Source organism: Diadema antillarum, unplaced genomic scaffold, assembly GCF_040938485.1.
Source record: "Diadema antillarum isolate AM-2024a unplaced genomic scaffold, OU_Dant_1.0 seq00000565_RagTag, whole genome shotgun sequence".
Taxonomy (NCBI): Eukaryota; Metazoa; Echinodermata; class Echinoidea; order Diadematoida; family Diadematidae; genus Diadema; species Diadema antillarum.
This window is the reverse complement of record NW_027271504.1, coordinates 698,631-725,253: the sequence shown is the minus strand read 5'-3', so window position 1 is coordinate 725,253 and position 26,623 is coordinate 698,631. Positions and strand designations below refer to the sequence as shown.

General features: G+C 38.8%; 2 protein-coding genes across 2 annotated transcripts; one reads left to right on the top strand and one right to left on the bottom strand.

The window, feature by feature from the left end:
* Positions 1-6,017: 6,017 nt before the first annotated feature.
* LOC139735201 (uncharacterized) lies at positions 6,018-6,920 on the top strand. Its single transcript, XM_071645960.1, has one exon. It carries the CDS (start codon positions 6,018-6,020, stop codon positions 6,918-6,920), a length of 903 nt encoding a protein of 300 aa, XP_071502061.1.
* A 623-nt stretch (positions 6,921-7,543) lies between these two features.
* LOC139735200 (acyl-coenzyme A thioesterase 2, mitochondrial-like) lies at positions 7,544-18,996 on the bottom strand. The gene is made up of 4 exons (XM_071645959.1): positions 18,705-18,996; positions 15,050-15,346; positions 11,691-11,875; positions 7,544-7,756 (listed from the first exon to the last, which is right to left on the bottom strand). The coding sequence occupies exons 1-4, from the start codon at positions 18,994-18,996 to the stop codon at positions 7,544-7,546; spliced, it is 987 nt and encodes a 328-aa protein (XP_071502060.1).
* Positions 18,997-26,623: the final 7,627 nt, after the last annotated feature.

Sequence of the window (26,623 nt, the reverse complement as noted above, 5' to 3'; positions counted from 1 at the left end):
TGATTTCACGTTTGTTTCTAAGATAAAGAAAAAATAAAGATAAAGATTTTAATAACCATGTATTCTGATTGAAAGTGCAATGTATCGAGACTTTGTAACAGTAAAAGAATATTATGAAAAATCGATGTCTTACCGGCGCAATGAAATTGCCTTGCGTTGTTTCGCAAAATACATGGTGATCATGTCTGCATTTTACCCATGACCTGCCGTCTTTAGCTACTTCCATGATTAGATACTCATCAGAGGGCCTGGATTTGTCCAGTAAATGGGATAACAAGGATGGAAACACATTAGACTATAAAGTGCCGTCGGAGCAAAGACGTGAACGAAGAGAATTGTTAAGTAATTCATTATTATAATTATTTGATTTGCAATATAATGTTTGACATGGAAAAGGTGAATCAGTGTAGCAAAACTATATTCAAGTAATTTGATAATAAAACTAGAAAAGCACTCTGAGAATGCAGACTTCCGCGAAGCAGCTCATTTTCCTGCCAATACACACATGAATGTGCTCTTCTAGGTGTTACCTCCGCCAAGAAAGGAGATTATGTTTTCACCGACGTTGATCAGTTTGTTTGTTTGTTTGTGTGCAAAATAATTCAAAATTTGCAAACGGATTTGATTGAAGCTTACAGGAAAGGTTAAGAATAACACAAGTAAAAGGTGATTAAAGTTTGGCAACGCAATCCCGGATTTTATTCATTTATTATTATCATTATTATTATCATTATTATTAGCTTTTTTTTGGGGGGGGGATTTTATGGAGGATTTTCGATATTTTGGCAGGTATATAGCGTCAATAGCCGGATTCAAACGTACAAAATGACAGGGTGACGATCGCGCTCCATATCTCGAGATTTTTTTTTTTTTTTTTTTTGCAAACGTTCACACGCTCCAAATTAGCGGGATAGCGATCGCGCTCGGATCGCGTTTTGCAACCGTTCACACATATAGAGGGTATACCGCTAATCGCCGATCGAGATAACAGCCAAACCTGCACTCCGGGTCACACAGCGCGCTTTACTGCCTGCGCTTCTCTTTCCCCATTAGCCGGGTTCACACGTACACCAATTAGCGGGATACAAATCTCGAGATTTGCATCGCGATCGTCATCCCGAGTTTTTTGCACGTGTGGACAGGAAAACCCTGAAAATTAGCGGGATAAGCATCGCGATGCTAATCCCAAGAAATCTTGCGCTGGTTCATCAATTAGCGGGATAATTGGCACCGCGCTGGTACGTGTGACCGATCGGGATTTAATAGAATCTCGAGTTTTTATATCCCATCATGCAATGCGCACATCACAACAGCGAGGCCTCTGCGAAGGACAAAGGGAAGTGCGCGCAGGTAGTGGTAGAGAAGGGCGCTGTGTGACCCAGTTTGCAGGCTTTGCTGTTTTCTCTATCGGCAATTAGCGGGATAATGCGGTACGTGTGGACGCTCGCCAAATTAGCGGGATACCGATCGCGATTGCTATCCCGCTAATTTGGTACGTGTGGACGCTCGCAAAAAAACTCGGGATGTGCATCGCGATCGTCATCCCGCTATTTTGTACGTGTGAACCCGGCTATTGTTTTGTTTTTCGCGTCAGTGGTGTGGTTCGCGCGCTGTTGTTGTGTTGCGCCAAAGAGGTTAAGGACCTCTTCGCGAGGCCCCGCTGTTATGATGTGCGCATTGCATGATGGCATATAAAAACTCGAGATCGATTCCAAACCCGACCGTTCACAAGTACCGGCGCGGGGAAAATTAGCGCACGATTTCTTGGGATTATCATCGCGATGCTGATCGCGCTAATTTTCGGGGTTTTTGTGTCCACACGTGCAAAAACTCGAAATAACGATCGCGATGCAAATCTCGAGATTTGCATTTCGCTAATTGGTGTACGTGCGAGCCCCCTAATAAACTTAGGAGTTTAAACTGCCCATTTTTTAGGTTTTCATACGCGTCTTTGGTGCGTGCTCTAGACTGGCAAAAGATCGCAAAGTTCAAGATCGCGAAGTTTGGGCCATTGGTACACGAGGAAGCAAGAGTGCACCGTCCGATGGCGGGTGATTGTGACGTAATCTCCCCGATCAAAATTGACATATTTTTAATCGTACGGCAAGCGGGGAAAGCGTAGTGACAGCGCAAACGTAGCGGGGAGAGCGTAGTGACGGCGTAAACGCAGCGGGATGAGCGTAACAAGGTCTTTCTGAGCGTAGTAACATCGGCACAAGAACGGGAAGTAGATTTAGCTGTAATTTTCGAAGAAGAGGAAAAGAAGGAAAAGAAGAGAAGAAAGCAGCGAAACAGCTACCCAAAAGGCGAAGAAAGAGAGACTGCAAGTGATGCTTAAAGAGGAGGAAGAGGACATAGCAGAATTTTGAAGAATATGAAATCATTTACAACTGGAGGAAGACGGACTATAAAACCAAGGACATCAAGAAAAATCCTTGGAAAAATCAGCACGTCTTTGTTTATACAATGCATTGCTGCAAAAGAATCGTGAGTTGAGGAGCCTCTTCGAGGTCCACAGTATATTTCTTCGGTTCTGCATGCTAATAAGTTGACTGACTGCAGACCGGGCACAACTGTACATGACAATGGCCTCGCGCTTCGGAGGCACCTTCCGCAAACAGATGGAGAAGTTTCGCGGGATTTTCGCGGGAAGTTTGCGGTTACACTGGCAAAACTTCGAGATCTTAAAGAATGATATTAAAGATCGCGATCTTAAACTTCTCGATCTTTTTCCAGTCTGACCGCGCCTAATATCAAAGGTGCATAGTCCCTGTAGTGAAGAGGGCGCTGTTGATAATACTACCGATCACCGTTAGCATTGGTACGAAGATTACCGAAGTTGAGCTGTCATCAAGAGTAACGTCCGTAGGTGTTGCTAAGTAACGTTGCCTTCGTTGTCTTTTCTGCGCGTCATGTAGTCTGTAGTGATGCCAGGAAGCGTGCTTTAAATGTGCTTCTTAGTATGGCATCACAAAAGAAGTTTGCAAAGCTGCGATCCCCCTCAGCTGAATCATGAGTTTAATTGTGATCGATCACTGACTACAGTGACTTGGACTTCTTTGGACTTGGGGAAGTAGGCCACAGCGTAAGCGCTAAAGAGGAGTCGATAGCGTAGGCGTCTAAAGGAAACTTGCGCCGTGTGCCCGCGTACGCATTTCATTAAACCACCGGGACCATGAGCCTTTAGTACGCAGGCGCACGGTGCAAGTTTCTTATAGAGACCTACGGTTACGCTTTGGCCCATTTCCCCGAGTCCGAAGAAGTCCGATCCACTTCCAACTGCAACATGAGCTTGATAGTGCTCCTGGACATGATATGAAGATCGTGATGGGGGACCTGAATGCCAAGGTTGTAAACAACAACTCAGGCTATGACAGGGCTATGGGGAGTATGGATGTGGGATAATGAACGAAAATGGAGAACGTCTTGTGGAATTCTGCTTTCTCAATAACCTTGTAATTGGAGGGACACTCTTCCAGCAAAGACATTCACAAGCTGACGTGGTACTCGCCAAATGGTAGGGAGAGAAACCAGATTGATCACATCATCAGGGCCGGCGCAGTGTTTTCAAAAGTGTGGGGGCCCACTTCCGGGTTTCATGAGCTAACAAGCAAAAAAAAAAAAAAAAAAACCCAAAACAAAACAAAACAAAAAACAAACACACACCTTATATATTCCTTTGTATGGTGCACAAAAAGCGTGGGGGCCCGAGCCCCCACGGCCCCCACGGCTGCGCCGGCCCTGATCATGATTGATGGTATATGTGGAGACGATCGTTTCAAGATGTTAGAGTCATGAGATGGGCGGATGATGCTAGTGACGACCATCTAGTGTTAGCAGTGTTTCAAGTAAAGCAACCAAGATATGACGTTGATAAACTTAAGGACCCCACAATTAGAGGCACATTTGTGTTAGAGCTTAGGAACAGAATTCAGGTCCTAGCAGATCTTGAATACACACAGGAGGAACAAGATAAGACCAACAAAGAATGGGAAAGGGTCAAGACAGCCTACCAGAAGGCAAGTGAAACATGTCTTGGAACTACAAAGAGGGAGAGAAAGGATTGGATGACTGAAGGCACATGGCAAACTATAGAGAAACGTAGAGAAGTGAAAAGACAATGCATGGCTGCAAAATCAGACAGGTTCAAAGAAAGATCTAGAGTGAGATATAAGGAAGTGAACAGACAAGTTAAAAGAAAGTCAAGAGCTGATAAACGAGCCTTTATTGACAATTTAGCTAGTCAGGCAGAAGCGGCTGCAAAGGCTGGTGAACAAGGGAAAGCATACAAGCTGACCAAAATGATTAGCGGCAAGTGTAGTAAATCCTTTGGACCACCGTTAGAGGACAAGGATGGAAAGCTTCTTACTACTGAAGCAGAGCAGGATGCCAAATAGGCTGAACACTTTGAAGAAATCGTCAACAGGCCAAACCCAATTACTGAAGCTGATATGCAAGAAGCAGTTTGTGATTTAGATATCGACATAAATCCACCAACTCGGGCTGAGATCATTCAGGCAATCAAGTCCTTAAAGAATGGAAAGGCACCAGGATTGAATAACCTCAATGCTGAGTTATTTAAAGCAGACCCAGAATTGGCCGCTGACATACTGCATCCACTCTTCACTGACATATGGGAAGGAAAGGAAGTCCCGGATGATTGGTCACAAGAGATCACCTTCAAACTCCCTAAGAAAGGTTCACTCCGGAAGTGTAGCAACTGGCGGGGAATTACACCTTTGTCTCTTCCGAGTAAAATACTAGCAAAAGTCATTCAGAGGCTGACAAGGGCTGTTGATGAGCGACTGAGGCCAGAGCAAGCAGGTTTTCGAAGACGAAGAGGGTGCGTTGACCAGATTTTTGTCTTGGCAACATAATCGAGCAATGCGTAGAATGGCAAAGGTAGCTGTTTATTAACTTTGTTGACTTCGAAAAAGCTTTTGACAGTTTACACCGAGACAGCTTATGGAAAATCCTATGAAGCTACGGCATTCCTCAACAAGTAGTGGCTATTATCAAGAGCTTTTATAGCAACTTCACTTGCAAGGTTGGAAATAGCGACTTCAGTTTCGAGGTGAAGACTGGGGTGAGACAAGGGTGCGTTATGTCTTCACTACTCTTCAATCTGGCCATTGATTGGATAATGAGGCAGACTACTGCAGATCAGAAAAAGAGGCATTAGGTGGACACTCTATTCAACACTTGAGGACCTAGTCTTTGCAGACGATGTGGCTCTAGTGTCTCATACTCACCAGCACATGCAGAAGAAGACATCCCGCCTTACTGACTTTGCACACCAAGTAATGACACTCAATGTTCAAAACCCTCAAAGTATACAGGCTAATGGAGAAGACCTTTCAACAACAGATGAATTCCACTTATCTTGGAAGTACGGTAACACATGATGGAGGTGCAGGAGTAGACATTAAAAAGCCGCATGAATAAAGCAAGGACTGCATTCTCTGTGCTGAATCCCATTTGGAAATCTCAGCAGTTCAGCACCAAAACCAAGTTAATGATTTATCAAAGCTGTGTTCTCTCAACTCTCCTGTATGGGTCAGAATGCTGGAGGATAACGAAGAGCGACATTCAAAAAATGTCAGTTTTTCATAACGAATCACTGGGGAAAATTCATCGCATATTTTGGCCAAATACAATATCAAATAAAGAACTTTATGACAAATGCCAGTTGGAATGCATGGAAACAATCATCCAAAGAAGGCGCTGGAGATGGATTGGTCATGTGCTCAACAAAGAACAGGACAACATTATCAAGACAGCACTCTACTGGACTGGAAGGGCGGAGGAAGAGGGGAACCCCCAAAACACATGGAGAAGAAGTGTGGAGAGATGAGGGACCTGAACCACACCTGGAGGACACTACAGCTCCTGGCCATGGACAGGACCAAATGGCGGACTTTTGTTGCTGCCCTACGTGCCCATGGCATAACGGGCAGTAAGTAAAGTAAGTAAGACTGCACGCCGAAACCAAAGTTAGAGAGGCTCTTATCCGAGAAATGCTATTCGCTGACGACGATACACTGGTATCGCACACAGAAGCAGGATTGCAGAGGCTGGTTGATTGTCTGTCCCATACCTGTAAAGAATTTAGGCTGACCACAAGCCTAAAAAAGACTAACATCTTGATCCAAGCAATAGAGTCTCCTCCAGACATCTCCATCAATGACACGCATCTGGAAGAATTGGACTCCTTCAGCTACCTTGGTTCAACCAAAAGTTCCCTTTCCTTTGGCAATGAGATAAGCAACAGGATACGGAAAGCTACCGCAGTCACGTCCAAGCTGAACAAGCGCTTACGGAACAGCAGTCAGCTGACCAAGAACACGAAAGCTCAGCGTTATCAAAGCACTCGTCCTCAGCACCCTCTGTTACACGACTCTGAGTCCTGGCAACATGCTGGCCTGGAGAAGAGGCTCAACACCTCCCATCTCCACTGCCTCAGACGACTCCTGCACATAAAGTGGCAAGATAGGGTGACAAACGCAGAGGTCCTCAAACGTGCCGGCATTCTCAGCATGTTTTCGCTCCTCAGCAAGAGACGCCTCAAGTGGTTGGGTCATGGCGATTGTGCGTTGAATGGAGCCAGGCCGCATCCCGAAGGACATGCTGTATGGAGAGCTATGCGAGAGATGTCGTCCCATGAGAAGGCCACATCTTCGCTTCAAAGACTTGTGCGTAAAAACGTGAAAATATTTGGCACCAATACCAGCAAATACAAAGATGCAAGTGACAATTGTCAGCTTTGGAGAGGCACTGTCAAAGAGGGCGTCAAGAGGGCTGAAGCTACAACGCACGTACTGCAGACCGACAAGATAGCCAGGATGAAGGCAAGGGCAGCCTCAGTATCAGCCCAAACGAACTTCATCTGCTGCATGTGCTCCAGAGATTGTCATTCATGAGTGGGAATATATCACTCAAGGCGGTGCAAACTTCTTGCCTAGTGCTACGCCATCGTTTCTGTAGACGAATGGATGCCAACTAACAATAACGTATATAAACACGTATATATATATATATATATATATGCAGAAATCACTGATCTCTATGGAAGAACAAGATCAGCAGTGAAAATGAACTGCTAGGTGGAGGTCTGCGCTCTTAGAGGTCTTTTCTAGTTGATGTGGGGGCGCTGTGGCATAGTGGATAAGACTCACGACTCCGGCTCTGAGGGCCCGAGTTCGAATCCCGCCCAGTGCTTACGTCCTTGGACAAGATGCTTTTACTTACCATGTCCGTCTCGATCCAGGTGTATAAATGGATACCTGGAAACGCTAGGGTAATAATAATGGTAGGACCCTCTGGTAGAGCAGTGGTAACACTGAAGAGGCTATAACCTGGGTAAATAAGACCTTAATTATATTATTATTATTATTATTATTATCATCATCATTATTATTATATTCACGTTTTCCCCATCATCCCCCCATTTTCCACATCCATACTGCTAGATTACAAGAAATTATGTTAACATGAAAGGGGAAAACAACAGTGTCTGTGTTGACAAACTAATATTACAAAGGATTTACCACGGGAGAATCAGTTTTGACCCGTCTGGCAAGCGGAAACCAGTGACAATAAGTGCGTCATATATTCTGTCCATGACCGCACAGCGTACAGGAAAGTCCGCCAGAAGCGACATGGCAAATAGGGCGATGGTGCCACCGAAGGAGGATCCAGAAATACCAATCCTGTCTGCGTCAAGACGAGGGTGATTTCTTACAAAATCAAGGACATCCTGCAAAATAGACATTGGGTGAAATCGGATTAAGACTTTTTAAATCCCGCAATATCTATCAGTTGTTTTCTTACGTGTAGCCCATTCATATTACATTTCATTCCTGCCATTTATGTTAATAGAAATTTCCCACAAAGTTTTGAAAAGAGACAGAGAGATGACTAGTTGAAACCTAATTCCATATACCTTTCTCGACTTCTTGTCCAAGGCGCCTTACTCGTGATTGAGTTGATAAGTCGCGTCATGCTTTCTCATCATGAAACGTCGTGTAAGGGAGTTATCAGCTGGTTATAGTAAACGTTTTGCAAACGTTTTACCTTCAAGTGAGCAAATATCTAAGATTGCATCAACCACAAATGTGCAAATATAGCATCGTCATAACAGGAATGTAGAGAAAAAGCTAGAAACTATATCTGTGAATTTTGGTCCTGATTCGCCCCCCCCCCCCCCGCTGCACTGGACCGAACCCGATATGCCATAAGCAGACATGAAACTACAGTCTTGAATGTATTTACCAGTTAATAGCACTATGTCGGTTATATCGGGTTCAAACTTATAAACTGTGATAACAATTGTTAACGTCATTGTTCCGCTTTTCACAATTTCAAATTGTATCACGAAGCAGTATTTTCATATTTCGATAAACCTAACTAAGGTATGTGTGATTTATCTTGAAGTAACCATGTCTTCAGGCATTACAACATTTTTGCCGATATATAAAACAATGTGATATAGATGGTGATCTGGCTAACCTAATGGTATAAAAAATGGCGGAATTAGTGATTTTTTGAAACCATTGGTTAGCCCCATCACCACATGAATGTTTGTCAATTTTGTTCATAATTTTCAGTTCAAAAAAGATCGCAATAAACAACAACAAAAATGCATGAAACCAAAGTATCCCTTCACACTGCAACTTTCTGTAAAATACAAGGCATGTGCTACTTTTGTCGCACACACACACCTACACACACACACACACTTTAAGTAAACACATAAAACTCTGACCTGTGTGACCTGCGTGTGTAAGGACTGTCCTGAAGCTGAGCTGCAATAAACTGTATTGCTTGTCATGCACACTCGCGCAAATACAACTAACTCTTACCACGTCATGGCGCCCTTCTTGGTGCATGTCAAATATTTAAGTAGTGTAGTTTGCGATACTTGTGTGCCAAATTTGATGCTTTGTGAAGAATTTGAACCAAAGAGGTCCCTGCTCCCCACTCCCTTCCAAGTTGGGTAACAATCTGTCGTAGAGTGTTCAAAAAACAAAGAAGAAGCTGATATGTACTCCCCCCCCCCCACACACCCATAAGTCCCCCATAAACAAATTTGCAAGTTCACAATCATCAATGTCCTTAACGATAGCACTGAATTACCAGAAACGCTTTTGTTTCTAGAGAAGAAGATCTAAAAGGCACGCGCGCACACACACACACACACGCACACACAAAACTAATTTAGGGGACTAAAAGCCCCCTCACACCTGAGCGAATTGCCTGAAATATGACTTGCTATGGATGGCGAAAGGCATTTTTTGAAAAATCGTTTTCGATGGTAATTGATAGTAAATCATATTTACCCTTCGTGTTTGGGTTCGTACACCTTCTGAACTAACAGTTGCGATTATTCAAATTCGCACGGGATTTTTGAACATGTTTAAAATTTCCCGACGAATTGAAAAATCGTCTGTGATTTGCTTGAATTTGCATCTCTTATTTAGTCTGCGGTAATCGTTCGTTTATTGTCCTGTGCTATTGTCACGCGTAGCCCTTCATCGCGCTTTTGCCAAGGTGGACCGATCTCGAAAGAACCCTAAACGAAGCAAAAAGATTACTAAATATGACTTGCGCATAGAAACGAAGATACTATTATGACAAACGTATTTTTCTTGCCATCTTCTATGCGAAGGGAAACCAAGTTTGACTTTTACTAAATTTGAATAGCGATGCATACACGAAGGCAAGTCTAAGAGATCAGAGATGACAAACTATGGATTGCGAAGTGATACGAATACGAGCGAATAACCTGACGAAAAAATTGGCGAATGCTGAGCTGCTCTCTGTGACCAGGCACTCACCACGCTACTCATATATAAACATTCCACCCGAAAGTTTCAAAGTTTCTTCAGAAAAATGGAAGATGCAGCCCGCCTCATGCAGAGTCCAGTATTTACTGGCAATGGCTCAGAATGAAGTTATACATCAGCAGCTGAACCTACACCAGTTCATCAGAGGCCGCTTCAGATGGAGACGAGGCTCAGACGACGTCGTATCTGGAGAAGGACGTGGCTGAACCCATGATGAAGTCATGACAGCCCCTTCAACCCCTGATGGATGGAGACAACTTGCTGGTGGATTCTACAAGCGGTGGAATTTTCCCCACTGTGTGGCAGCTATAGATGGCAAGCATGTGGCCATCAGAAAGCCTCCTCTGTCTGGCTCGCTATACTACAACTACAAGGGCTTTTTTTAAAGTATAATCCTGTTGGCTATAGTGGACAGTGATTACAAATTTGTCTGGTGCGATGTTGGTGGTAGGTATGATACAATAGGGGAAAGCGGGTAGGTCGAGTAAATTTAGGGGTACGTCAGATTTGTTATCACCTCACCTCCATTGTTACTGTTTCAATATTTATTTTTTGCTAAAATGATAGCAACTGGGGCAATTCATCTCAGTTTTTGCTTGATACCTTTTTCTTCTTCAAAAACGTGCTTTAAGAATAATTAATAATGTTGGATATTTATTTCACACAAATGATCTTTTGTGTAGAAGCAAAAATCTGAAATTGATTGATTTGTTTCATTATAATGTTGGTATTTCTATGTATAAATTTTCAATTGATGAGCTTCCTGACCTTTTTGCACATATGTTCATAAGAAATAACTCTCTTCATATCTACCGAACTCGTCATCGCACTGAAATCTGGACGGACCTGGTCGCTTTTATACTCCCCGAGGAGCGCAAACACACGTACGAGAACGCCTGATCTGTTCTTTCGTCTTCGTTTCCAATCGCACGCCATATCAAACCATTGCTCATTGTTCGTTCGTCTTATCGGGTCATATCAACCCTTCGCTCGCCTTCGGCCGCAATTTACTCAAAGAAGTGAACCGAAAAATCGTTATCCGTCGCATGTCATATTTATCCTTCGCTTACCGTTCGTTAATCATATTTGACTTTAGTTTATAATCGCATGAATTGAAGGCAATTTTATTCGAAATCGTTGAATTCGCGCGCATTTCGTGCGTTTTTCCCATTCGTCCCTCTTCGTCCCCCTACATTCGTTCAGGTGTGAGGGGGCTTTAAGGTTTCCTTTGTGCGATCAACATAGGGGTGTACTTGCAAAGTTCGATGAAAATCAGTCATCATGGCGTTTTCAACAAGCTTATAATGTACAACGCTTATGGAGTGTTTTGACACAATCCATGAACCATTCATGTAGGCTGATTACTGACGTAAAATGACGATAACAATGCTTTTCTTCTTGTAAATTTTAGACATTTCACGTATCATCTAAAGAACTGAACATTGCACATTTCACAAAGTCAGTTTCCCATATACATGTACGTTGCTATTGATGCAATACTGTCGAGTTTTGCAAATTCTCATACAGGTAGATCGTTTGAATATTTTTTTTCCACTTTTGTAGGTTTATGCTCATTTCTCATTTTACATTTCATATTCTTGCACATGGCTCCATACCCCGTCCTTCATTTAGAAGGCACCTCGAAGAGTTCCACAAGTCGCCCTCTCGCCTTAATTCTCCCGGATATATACCCTGGCAAATTAAGAAGTCTCACCCTCTTTCTCAAGTTAAGGGTCTAGAGTTTTTCCTCATCTTCCTATGAAAGTGAGGTGACGTACAGACCTTCCTTCGTGTGAACGCTTGCATATAGCATATTGGCAAAACAAGCATTGTAGGCATACTCACGTAGAACACCATGCTGTTAATGCAGCTTCTGTTACCAATTCTCAAGAAAGATTCTGCTGTGGTCGAGAAGTAATCGAGATCAAAAACAGCGAAGCCATGTGACGCAAGGAGAGGAGCTCTGTCCTGAACCATTCTCACGGCCAGCCCCGGTACGTTGATGATGACCGGGAATGGTCCTGTGGCGGCTAATATCAAGTTTCACGTAATATAATTATGTAGTTAGTATCGTTGCAAAGTACAATATTCACACACTAAGAGAAAAACTGCGGTTACGTAAAAGCATATGTCTGCACTTCGCTAATAAATCATGAAAACAAAATGTGACCCTGTGTCACAAAATCAACAGAAAGTCGCCAGATACAGATAAAAAAAAGCAGATTCTGAAAGAGCAGCCTTTAAGAATTAAAATGATGTATAGCTCAATAATAAGGAACTCTTCTAGTAAACTATCTAAATACTGGAGTAGAAAGCACACTTTTTGGGAAAGTATACAGCGAAAAGAAGCTATGAAATATAGGGTCTATATTCTAGAGTTTAATCTGATCATGAGCCGTGCTAGCTGTGCAATAAATGGGAAAACCCCCAGGATGTTTAATTAAATGTCTGATTAAACTGAAATTGATCTTGCTCTATCAACACATTCTATACATGACTGATATAAACTTTCAAAACAATAGCGTCGTTCATCTAACAGTTATTAGAGTTGAAAGTGAAGAGTGTGAAAAGGGTTTTTAAGAAATGAAAAAGGAAATCTACAGACACACCTATAGTCACTTGATTCTAAAAAAAACTTCCAGATCTTCTAGATTTGTGCTAAACACAAAATGAATGATCCCAAACTATAGCGTAATGTAGACGAAGACTTGCTCTTTCAGGAAATATGAAAATTCAAGATTTACTCCATTTCACCTATTCTTAGTCTTTACAAAATATCAGTGCGAGCGACTTTTTACTGGTTTTGTGACGCAGGGTTTGTTTTATTGTATCTAATCACGGGATAAAACGATCAGCAAGGTAAGGCTGTTTTTCAGAGCGGTCGTAAATTCAGTGTTACATCAGCAGCAGCAACAACAACAGAAACAACACGACGTTTAACAGATTAATCAAAGCATATTGACAATAAAAACAAGCATAATATGTAATAATAAAATACAATACCACATAGTAGAAACTTACCAGTAAAAAAGAAGAAAAAAATAGACATAATCTCTGAGCACAAACGCTACAAAAGAGGGTGACACAAATAGGTTCGCATAAATGCAGACAAATAAGCCAAAACATAGCTATTATGAAACCATATTACAACACATAATCTAATATTCTTTCAAAAGCTTCAGATCGCTTATTATTCTAACATTTTTGGGGAGGTTATTGAATATCTTAACAAGGTCATATTATATGAACTTCGTTTTGAACAAAAATTTTACGATGAAGAACAAAATAATTCTTGAATATTTTTTTACGACTTTGCACATTCATGTAACAAGTGTAGCCCAATCGTATCTTCTTCACTTGAATGGCACAAGCTAGATTATTCAATTAGATCAGATTCTTCCATATATTCATTTAAAAGAATGTTTAAACAAAGTTGTTATCGGCATTCTGGTGAACTCATATTGTGGCATAATCAATATGCACTGTATTTTTTATGTTACTCTGCAATGTACAGTATGTATCTATGTTATCTTCTGTATGCGTTTTACTATCTAATGTATATACACGTATATTCATTAATACTATTCAGGTCTGGAAGACCACTACATATTGGTGAATGGGCTACCCTGACAAAAGATTGGAAATAGATGAATAAATAAATAAACCTCCAAAGAGTTAAAGTGTCAATACCCGATCCGTGTAACTGAATTATTTGACAAAAAAGAACGGCCACCTTGGAAAGAACCCCAATCGTCTTAACATATCTTTACAGTCCCGCCAAAGCCAGACTACACAAATTCTCAAACACGAACAAAAAACAAAACAAGAAAAAAAAATCAACAAGCAGTACGTAGGGGAGACTGAAACATCCCTGTATACCCGATTCAGCAACACTACTTAGGATTAGATTAGAGATACTTAACTACAATATGTGGGCAATGCATATAAACATATTTGAATATATTATATGCCATATATGCATTTATGTGTATACACATGTATCATATTTTGTTTGTAATCATTATGCTTAAAATGATGTTAAAGTAAGATTGCTATATTTGAGAAATTTGATACAGGAACTGAATTTATGTTTTCATTTATTGGCATGATACTAAATCATGTTTCCGTCGATGAAATGATGTTAGATGTTTCGGAGAGGAGCGTTCTCTCGCACTGTGTCTATTATGTCTATGTATATTATGTCTGTATCTATGACTAATGTTGGTCTCCCGATCGTCCCCTCTTCCAGCAAACCAATTCTATTATTCTAAATTCCAGCTTATCTGCCCTTGTGCACTTTCAAGCACCTGCACGCACATTCACCACCACCACACATCAGAGTTTATTTTCCCCTGCTATCTTCGCAGCAGAATTTGTATTGTTACGAATCTAGTACGTCCCTATCTTTTCCTCGGGCCGGCCATCTTTTCAAGCAATGCTTATAATGGCGGCCCTCTGCATAATCGCTTCTTAACTACAATTGTTATTGTAATCCCTGCTGCATAGACATGCATACTAATCATTAATATTTTATATCGTTGTTTATGCAAGTCAAACGACTCTGTGTTAAATTTACTTTGTATATTTCCGACATGTTCATGATTATGTAAGTTATATCGTTGATTATGCAAGACAAACGACTCTGTGTTGAATTTACTTTGTATATTCCCTATATGTTCATGATTATGTAACTTATGTATATTGATTTGCAGAAAATAAAGTATCTATCAAACAAACAAATCATTCCGGCCTGATTTTAGTATAAAGGGCAACGGTACAATGCGCCAATATTACTTTTGAAGAGGACCATCATATTGTAATACATACTTTGTCAGTGACTGCGAAACAGGGGAAGGAGATGCGAAGTTGGGCGACAGCCCCGCATATCCTTGTCTTTTAAAAAAGAAAGAATGTCTCAAAGAATATTGAAGAAATAAATAGGGAAAATCTTTACTTTTCGAGGGTTCCATTTTGAGATTCTTCTCTCGTCCGGATACTTCCATAATATATGACTGCCGCAATCACTCTTGGTTAAAATTTTTACCCACAAACAAACTGTAATATAAAGATATCTTTAGAAATGCAAAGTTTGCTTTGTCCTGTCTAGATGGTAAGTTTAAAAAAGAATGAGAATTGCTCTCTTCAAATAAAACTTGTAAGGTAGAAATACTAATAGCATTGCTACACGACTTTACCATCTTTACATGGCACATAAAGCGATCCCACTGCAGATCCACATTTGACAGGCGTCATTTCAACGTTGGGTGCAAGGAACATCCTGTTCACGACCTTGGAAGCAACAACATCCCCAGCTTCACGAATATCCTCTCCAGGTACCCCGCAGCAGAGATCGAATGTGTAAGCCCAACGGTGTATGGTAGGTTCAGTCTTCATGAGACGACCCAGTTTTCTTGCGGATACCTCGTCTGGAAGCATGCTCCACAACAATCCCATTGGTTCGATTCCAGTGTAGGTTCCGCCGAGGGATGGCTGGATGTTAACTGGTTTTGAAGGGAAATTATGGATATAATCATTATAGCGTCTCATACCGTCATCAAAGAATGACTAATCAAATAAAGAAAGAGCAGGCGTCAGATGAAGAGAAGACACAAAATGCTGCAGGTGTTCCACCACATGCATGGCAATGTTCTTGTCTGTTACAAACATCAAACGAGTGTATTGCAACTCGGCGAGATTTTTAGGTTCAGATTCTTTCAACAGCATCAAATTGGTACAAAGCTATACTATTTCAATTTTTGATGGGCCCCAGGAAGGATGCACTCTATGATGCAATCTGCTTAAATGATATATCTAGCATTTCTGGCTATAATTAATTTATATGTTATTTGCATAGAGAAAATTTGTTAGTTTAGATGAATGTGATGCATACTTTATTTCTGATATTTTTTTTCCATATAACTTTGCATAAAAATAGAGATTATTTGCATAAAACAATGTATCTTTGGATGATTAATTTTCGATTGCCCAAAAGAACATCAAATTCAGAATACATTAATTGAGAAGGAAAACATAAGAATTTTCCTTGACTAATATCCGAGGACTAAGAGTTCCTGAAGCAATTTGATGAATTTATTTGAAAAAAAAAGAAAAAAGAAAAAATTACCTAATCAGTTCAAGTTCAAGTTCATATTTATTCGTTTTTTCCACAATATACAAACATAAATCTCACTTTCTTAAGTGACAAAAACAATGCATACAATTGTACAGAGAAAACAACAATAGAAAAAAAACTAACAGTACCGATACATTGCAATAGTTGCTAAGATAACGAAAGTGAAATAGTTTTCAATATATGCTCTGTGTGAAAAAAAACGGAGGGACCCACTAAAAAGACAGAGCTTGTAGAGTGTGGGCCCCTCTTGTATTAGAAGCCCGATGTAAAAATTGAATTGAAAACAGCAAAAAAATCCGCACTAAAAGTTTGTCACAAAAAAGTTTGGCAGCCCACTAAGAGACAGACGAACAAACAGTTATACATAAAACAACAACAAACAGAGTAATGAACATGTGACAGGACTGGGACAGGAACAAGACTACTTGTAGGAGGAAAAACAAGAAACAAACTGACTTGACGACACAAGAGGAAACAAGACTATAGCGTGATAAAGAGGTAACAGAATAGACAGGAATATGCAACACAGACGACGATCCTCGGGGGTTTGAGGAAGAAAGAGAAGAAGAAAAAAGAATATAGAACAAACCCTTCAACTGCGAAGTATAGGTTAAAGAAAATCTTATAATTAAGGCTTGAGCAATAGTTACAATAATAAAGAGAACGGCAATGCCGATATTGTGGATGAGTAACAAAGTAAGCCTATAAACTAATCTAATTCTGCGATTCGTCATTATAAGATTGTAAAAGAAAAGACTTTAATCTCCTTTTAAATGAGTATATAGATGGAGCAGATTTTAAATCATGATTCAGGGAATTCCAATAGTTTGGTCCAGTGTAAATACTGTAAGTGTATTCTTTGCTAAAATCGTTCGAAGAAGTTGTAAATGAAACTCGTTAGAACGTCGGGTGGGGTAATTATGGAATGATTGATTTTTTTTTGAAATATAGAACCAAAGATAGGTGGGAGTAAATTGTTATCATACAAATACATAAATTGACATAAGTTAAATAAGAATAATTCGTTGATTTTCAATAGCTTATAACAGTCAAACAATGCATTTGTATGTGAACGTGTAAGGAGAATTAGAAATGATACGGAGGGCTTTCTTTTGCAATAATAACACTCTATTCAGCAGTGTCTGATGAGTATTGCCCCAAGCTAAAATTCCATAATTAAGGTAAAGGAGTATCAAAGAGGAGTATAACACTAGTAGTGTCTTTTCAGGAATATAGTCTATTTCAGTCTATTCATAACACCTATATTGCGAGAAATATGTATATTATAATACAATTGTCTCGTACCGGTACTATGCCTATACTATCAACTTTCAAAATTTTATTTAGTCCTCGTCTGAGGGACATTATATTCATCTGAACAAATTATGGGTTTTACAAGATTTATATCAAGATGATAGAAATGAGATTGGGTCATACCATGTGGCATTTTGATTGATAAACGCTGATGCCCAACTGAGGACATGGAAATTCTTGTTAATGATTTTTTGTTCGCCTTCGCATTTTCAATCTGAAGTACCCATGTTAAAAACGTATGTAGAAAATAAAACCAAAATATTTGTTATCACCTACGACTTCTAGCTTTCACAGCCATCAAAGTATTATCTCCCTGTTAAAATGTGGACAAAGCTGTCTTCTTTCCATAATTATGCTCCAAACTCACGCACAGTTATTTTTAAGATAGCATTTTTCATCAAAATAGATCGGATTTATTTTGTATTCTTAAACAATAAACATATATTAGATGAGCAACAACAACATTTAAAAGTTTGGAGAGCTTACATTATATCTTCGTGGCGGTTAATTTTTTTCTACTAATATGACCGTCGATGAAAGGCGTGACTACATCAAAATCATTGCCGGGAGAGTATAGTTCATCGTTGTTACAAAAAAGGACAAATAATTCACTTAACGGACAAATGGGGTGCAAATCCAGTCCAAACCGCCTAAGCACTAATCAATTGATTTAGTTGCGCCATCATTAGCAGTGGTCGTTAAGATATTGGGGGCTTGTCCGGAAGGTGGATCTAAGAAGCCAAAACCTGCGTTTCGGAATTCGGAATATCGGTAATGATATAGATGGCAGTTTGATTGATTGCGTACGTGTAGCAATAAACTTGTAACAATATCACAAGTGATAACACACAGATACGACAAACGCAACGGAATATTATGATATCACAAAAGCACAACGTTTCAAACAAGTTTTCTTGAAATTTCAATGGTAAAACGATCAAATGTAACTCGCTTCATTGAGAGATATCTAAAATGTAATCGAGAGAAATTTTATCTTTTGCATTGTATGCCAAATGACGATGATAATACAAGGATTTATTGAGATATTAACATTTTGTTATTTCTTTTTTTTTTCTTTTTTGTGAGATAAATGTTATTCTTTCTATTAAGTAATGTTTAACTGGTCCGGGGATAAAATGTACCTTTAATAAAAGAAAAATATCCGGTATTTTTTAAACTTCACTTATGCTTACCGCTTTTCCATTTACAAAATATAAAGATAAACATATTTTGGACATGATGCTTTAAAAAGGAAACCACACACACACACACACACACACACACACATATAGTACAGTTTTGTATATACAATTGCCACACATCAATTGGTGCAAGCTTCTGATTTTATCATCTTACTCCCAATACACAATGTGTTCATTACACCGGAAATAACAAAGTAGCATGACACACACCTGACAATCTACCATCTGCATCAGCTTCATAGTGCCCTTGAGATTCGAACCCAAACTTGCTGCATTCAGACCTCACTCGAGCTCGCAGGACGACATGCTGTCCGGGTCGCAGCCCGCTAGCACTAATGTCCATGTGTCCATCCATGAGACCAGCTTCAGGGAGGACACTTAGGACTGGAGCCTGAGTCGGAAACGTGCGTGTCCAGATTCTCTGGCCATGTTGACGGGGAATGCTGCTGATAACCTTGGACGATGCTAATATTTGTGGAAGTCTCCGATTGAACAACGCCATTTTACTGAATGACGTAGTCAGCATGACAGAGTACACCCTTTATGCGTTCCTCAAAGCGTTCTGTACAGTTGAGTGTCACCACAACTCATCGAAATAGACGGATGCATAAAATATCATGCTTACATTGGCAGGATTTCATGTGTGTGTATTTGTGTGTGGGAGTGCATGTTAGCATCTGGAGATTCTAAATGGCGTACTTCATGGAAGCTGCATCACGCATTCAACAATTCTTTATCCTTTTGTCTCTGTAATGCCTGTGCGCCAATGCCACCGTGAGTTCACTGCCCTTTTTTTTATTCAAAAGCAACGGAAAATGCCCTATGACTATTTTTTTCCTCTTTAATCAATTGTCACCCTCTGTGCAAACACATTCTAAGATCGCAACTGCTGATCTATATTTCTACAAATATGTGGGGAAAAAAAGGAACCGGTGGGAATCGAATTTGTCATCAATACTGCTTTTAGGGCGGCGACAATATCCACCAGTCTATCCCTGGTTGATTGAATACTAGTAGCAGTTGATATAGTCCCAAGAGCTCCTCCCAGCGCTGGACAACCACATCCGGAGAGCGGAATTTTTGATAAAATGATTTTAAAGCGGGTGATACCCAACGAACGTGGCAATGATATTTGCAAGTATGAAAATTACAGTTTATCATGAACCTTTGGATTTTGCTTTCCCAGAGTTAAAGGTGTAACTGATTTCTTGTGTTTTTAATCGGAGGGTAGGTCTTCATTTACAAAATACTTATAGGCTGAAAATTTTTTGTTCTGTCCAGTAACAAGTTGAGGTGCAACCCAAGGTACACGTTTAAAAGTGATAATTTCAAGTACTATGAAGTCATTATAAACAGTAACTCCAAAATATTTCTTTAGTTCCTCACGTATGTAGTCACTTTATCATATTTTGTCATGATTTGACATCATCATTCAGTATGAAATTTCCACATATTCCCTTATACGCTCCCTAAATGGTGAAAAATAGGAATTATCTTATGGTGGTGCTGTATTTCGAGGGTGCTGAATAGCAATCTGGATGAGGCAACCCTGGCATTTGAGAATTTTGAAATATCCAAGTGACCCTCAAAAACTAATTCCGAAATAGGAATTTTCTTATGATTGTTTTGAATGACGATGGTTTGTGGTATATCACTACATATTATATTTTTTTTTTTCGGGGGGGGGGGGGGGGGTTGCAATAAGTGTGTTATAATAAGGATTAGTATTGATACATAGAGAACTCATAGTTGCAACTAGATTATCATTGTGTTCTCTCCTGACGTGTTCCTTTTAAACTGAAATTACGAGCCCAAGTAATTCAATAAACTGTAACGGATACAGTGTAGTCGTAAACAATAACTATGACAATTATAATCTATGACGTTGATAACGACATAGCAATGTTGATGACATATGTGCCAAAGACAACAATGACAAAGAAAGTAAATATAGTGACAGCTGGACATGCCATGTTTCAATTTCATCATTGGGGTTCGAGTTCCATTTTCTCTTTGCAATTATCAGCGGCAGTATAATAGACTAGGCTATTCAATTCGAATCAATTTTATTCAGTTCACTTAATTTTCTTCTTCAACAGAACATCAGAGTATATATGTGACAAAACCAACAAAAAGTCCCAACTCATACAATCGATTAAAAACTGACAAAACGAAAATCTAAAGTCATGCAGGACTTAACAGTCCCATTCAAAACACACAAGAAAGAACAAAAACACAAATTCAAACTCTTAGCAACAAAGCATGACTTTATAAGGTGTACAAGCTGTTATTGACGAATGGGAACAGGAATTGTCGAGAAAAAAAAAATGCTTGAATATCTGGTGATTCAGGGAAACACTAAAGCTGTGCTGATAAATGCAACATGCATTTCATCATAATGTATATCATGATTATCATGTATGACTGACTGTGTACGTGTATTTAAAATACTAAAATACTGAAGAGGTAATAAAGATTTTCCAGCGCCTGTTATAATTAACATTCGGACCTCAAGTATCGCGTGAGGAAAATACCCCGTAAAAATATATTAACTAACATATTGAGACATAAAGGTCAAAGGTGATATATTATCAATTTGACTAAAGTGGAGTAATGAGTTGTATATTGTTGATTCTGATACTAAATTAACACGCTTTTTTTTTTTGTCGTGGCTTCTTTCTGACAACTCTGTTGCACGACAAACAAACAAACAAACAAACAAACAAACAAATTTCAGATGTGTAAACCTTAAATGTTGATGTGAATACCGAGACCCAAAGTGCGATTGCTTGGTGAGGTCTAGAGCTGCTAAAAATTTGGAAATTATTGAAATGCAACCCTGAACAATTCTGTTATTGTCAGTACTGCAATGTGCCCTATAATCGTCCCTACCAAAAAGAAGCTTACAATACTATTGTCATTCGGCAGGGTTGGGGAGCACGCATGCGTGAAAAGTCAGTACAAGGTCGCAAGGTGTGCACCATCACAGACAAAAGACGAAACATAACTATGTATCTTAAAGGGCTCTTAGAGAAATGATTGGTCGTGGACATATTCTGAGTTCAAACTTGTCCGCAACATCCTTTAAGTCCCAAGAAAAGGGTCAGTACCACCAATGGGCAAAGAAAGACGTCAACACGGACGACCACCGACTTTCTCCTGACGTTCATCATCGCACTTTCGGGGATGACTTATCATTTTTTTAAAGACACTCCGATGAGCAGTGGGCAAATAAAAGTACTGCGGACTGCAGGCCACAAGTTTGAAGGTTCCCAGACATAGTTATATTGTTAATAATCACCATTCGAGAGTATAACATCTGTGCAATATAAATTGATCTCAGTAGTGGAAAGAAATAAACAATTCGTGTTTGGGTGGGGGTAAAATATTCTTTGATATGTATATATATATATATATATATATATATATATATGATCATTTTACGTGTGTGTGTATGCGTGTGTGTGTGTGTGTGTGTGTGTGTGTGTGTGTAGTGTGTGTATGTTACATTATGCGTGTTTGTGTTGCAAAGATTATGAACACAAAAAGAAGAAAAATAGAAACACTTTAATGAGGTGAGGGTTTATAAGAGTTTCTTAAAATGATCTCTGCCATTTTTTTTTCCAACTGGCACCAAGGAATGATGTCATTATTTTGATCGTAATGATGGACGTACAGGGCCTATTTTCTAATCCTTTGCACGTTATGATATGGAATCCATAACAAAAGTCTGTGGTAGTGACACTGTACGTAGGTTGAACGAAACACAGAGCACCAGACAGACTGCCAGGCACCGAATGCACGGTTGACTGATGAAGACAAATTAAAAGTGTTTTTCACATACCTCGGTGGCATTAAAAGGGAAGCATTGAAAATATGTGTTTGTCTGCTCCTTGGACTGTTGGAGCACGTACGAGTGTTTGTACCTCCCACCCACCTCCACCTCAGACATCTATTGTCATTGCGGTGCAGAGTGAGATCTTCCTTTTTTATTGTCGCCCCTTAACGTTTCAAAGGAAGTGGGACTTCTCGGTTTTTTTTTTTGACCCACTTATAGATCGATGGGTTAAATAAATGAAATGAATAAATAAATGAATAGATAAATGGATAAATAAATAAATAAAATAAGTTAAGCAAAGAACAATGAAGGCTTTGAACATATTGTTTGCATTTCCCGTCACAGTGCTATCAAGGTTGGAATTTTTACACACACCTTGTACTTGCCTGCGAAAGAATCACCAACAACTTCTCAACACAATGCGTGTTCAAACGAAAACATTTGGTTCATAAGCATTTCACTCACTATTCCATAGTGACTATATCACCTTCGACCTTCGACAGTTATGTTTATCAGCAATTCCTTCGGAGAGTTGTGAGGGCATGACACTACCACTTCCAATTTATTTTTGCTCGTTGTCTTTGAAAGCAAATGAGGTTTCGTGAATATATGCGAAATCTGAAATATGATAATAATAATAACAATAATAATAATAATAATAATGATAATGACAATAATAATAACAATAATGATAACAACAATAATGATAATAGTGAGACAGTTATAAAGCGCACATTTCTACCTAAAAAGATACTCAAGGCGCTAAAAATATCCGATTTTTTCCCCTGCAAGTTATCAATATCACGACAGTATATCAGTGCAACTTTCGAAATTGAAGATGGTACCATAAAGAAACAACATAAGCATGGATTCTAGTTCGCTGTTCCGAAGGTTCGATTTTCCGAAGGTACTTTATTTCGAAGGCTCTTAATCCGAAAATTTGAAACAAAAGAAAAAGAAGCAAAGTCATATTCACGTAAATGTAAAAAGCGTACAAAAGAAAGATGATTATACAATATACAATGTAATCATGTTTGTGTGTGAAGGGGGGAGTGTGGGAGGGGGACAGCCCCTTTCTACACTAGGAAGATTTTGTATTTTCCGACCGGAAATGGAGAGATGTGGTGCACATTTTGATGAAATGATTTTTTGTTGTTGCTTCCATCCATAATATGTAAAGTATATAAAGACTAGTATTCAGGGCAAGTAATGAGATTGTGGGAGGGCGTATCGTGGGAGGGGGATACTTTCTCCCACACGAGGGATACACCATCCTTATCTTTTATTGTTATTCAGGGACCAGGTACACCTTTTTGGTGATAAGTTTGGAAAACTTTATTGCATTCTCGTCGGTTGTAATACATGTTTTGTACGGGACTGTACGGGAGTAGGTGTAGTTTGGGCACTTCCTATGGGGTTGCCTTTGAATGTGCAACCTTTTCACTTATATTGTATACCAATATCTCCTTTGTCAACTCCATTTCTTGAAATGAAAGTGCACTTGCTATACGGCAGGAAGAACTTTTTAATACTTTTTAATGTGCAATTAGACCAACGAAATTAGTAGAGAGTAGATCGCATGTTTCCTATATTGCCATGCGGGTGGGTAGATTTAGGCACCTCCCACAGGGTTGCACTTGGATGTCACACAAATCACTGTCAAGATACAGTTCCCGTTAGATCCCGTTATAACAAACACGATTATAACGAAATCCGGTTACAACGAAGTAAAAGTTCAGAATTTCTAAATGCAATCCTCAGATCTGCAAAGGTATATGTGATTGTGTATGTGTGTATATGCGTATAATGTCTAAATAATAAATGCCAAGGTAGGACCTATGACAATGCTTACCTATTGTATGATATCTACTCAGTAAAGGATAAATCTAAGGTTGATCAATATGTTTTTATTTACTATTCCGTTTTTCTGTTAAATAAACTTTCTTTTTTTTTTTTACTGTAAACGCTCAGAGCCCAACAAGAAGAGCGTATCAAAAATTCATTGCATTGTATTGTTTTGTATTGTACGGAAATGAAGGTGCTTCTGTTTTGAAAATTGGTATGATTTATTAATAGACTATTTTCATAAAATGTGCAAAGATTTCAGCTTAATCTGATAATCCTTTCAGCTAAATCTGATTATCCTTTTGTTGTGGTCGCTGTGAAGTTTTACTTCCTGTTTTAGTTGCCCCATTTATTGTACAGAGCAAAGCCTTGTGAGTGCTTCAAAATAGTTCTAAAATGTGTGTTAGGGATGGGAACAACTAATGCAAAAATTTAAATCAGTATAATCAATGTAAATTATTGTTAAATATGCAAAATGTGAACAATAGTTATAATAAAAATGTTTCACTTTCAAAATTTGTTACTGATGCATGTCAAAATGAAGTATTACCATATTTCACATATATCGATGACCTGACATTTGTTTTGAAGAAAACCATCCACTGCAACCTCCATCAATACTGCAATCTTAACTGTATGAAATAGTAAATTGGTCTTCTGAATATCACATAAAACTCATTCCAAATGAATGCAAAGTTTGCACAGTTACAACACTGTAAGAAATTCACACTCATCGAAAGCAATATCCATTGTTGATTCATCTCTTGAATATTTCGAAACTGTTAAGTTAATTGATATAGATGTGTGTATGATTTGAACATTCATTGTACATAAGTGGGATAGGCAGATTGCATGCTGCAACGGAATACTTTACATGTTTAGAATAGTTATATTGTTACAATTCTTTATTCCGTAGGTTCTTTATTTCAAAAATGAAAAAAAAAAAAGGTTTACAGTCCCGAGGGCTCGTTAATCCGAAAATCAGATATACACTTTACTTCGTTGCTGCGAAGGTCCGTTATCATTCGGACAGACAGAGAGTCTAGAGGTATACTTAAATGAGGGTTGAAATTGATTCTGTATCTGAAAAATCTAAATCATAAAAGTGCTTTGACAAAGAGTAAATGAGAACATTTGAAAAGTGAGCAAAAATACTCGATTGAGTTTGTTAAATCTTTATTAAGTAACCCACAATGTAAACAATAGTTCACACAAAATATTTTCCCATATACTTTTGAAAGGCATTTATCAAATGCCTCACAGTTAAAAGTAGAAACAGTCCCATTAATGAAAAGTACAACAACAAAATTCTTTATTTTCCCTATCCCCAACAATATCCATGTTCTTGGCAAGATTGTAAAAGTTACATTAGTGTCGTTTATATTTCAGTTTCAACATTTATTCAAATATAATGTTATTAACCCGTAAACTGCTACGGGCCACTTTTCTGTCCCCAAGCTACATTTTGTGTCTTTCTGTTATCATGAAATCCCATGTTATTTCACTTAAACATATTCACTTTTATCACACTAATGCAGAAAAAAATAAATTTAATCATAAAATTCAATTTTACAGCTTAAAATGAGGTCAAAATATGCGTTTTTCCACGAAGTACCACATAGAATTCATTATATGGGACTACACGGATATTGCAAACATGATTTACAATTACGCAAATATCTCAGCAGTAAAAAAGATAAATACCCGAGGTTTCTGTACTGGGTTTTCTAAGATACTAATCTACAAAATTAGGTAGAAAATTTGGGAAAGCATCCAGGAAAATTTGAAAAATATTACATTTTGTATTTTTTTTAAGTTACAAAAATGATGATTTTTTCAATATGAAAATTAGTGTTTTGCAGGCAGGGTTGCTGCCAGACACTATTTATTAGCGTGAGCAAGGTAATTAACATCAAAGACGTTATGCAAACGAGATTATTTTTACAATCATCTGTTGAATCTTCTGTCCTTATCATAAAAGGACTTTCAAACGTAATTTTCAAAATGTGAATTTTATGAAAACCTTCACGATTGTTCCTGACAAGAAAGCTAGTCCGAAGTTTGTTGTCGTACAAAGCAACGGGTAACGCATGCAAACTGATTCCAAGTATTGGACTGCAATGCAAATACTATGCCTGTGGCAAAGAAGGACAAGTTGTATAAACTACCAGTATTTTCTTAGAAATGCTGTGCGGTATAATATTTCCTGTGTTAAATTTTCCATGTGAAAGATTTCATATTTCTTTTCTTTTTTTTTAAATCGTTAAATACGTCGATAGAATGTACTGCATGGCAGTACAGAACAGTTGCATTTGCTGGATGAGAAGACATTAACGAAATTACTGGTGAAATAATCACGAAACTCGAATCACGTATTGTAACTCTTTCAGATAGAGACATAATATACATGCGTGATGAAAACAACAAAAAGAGACACTCCAGTCTT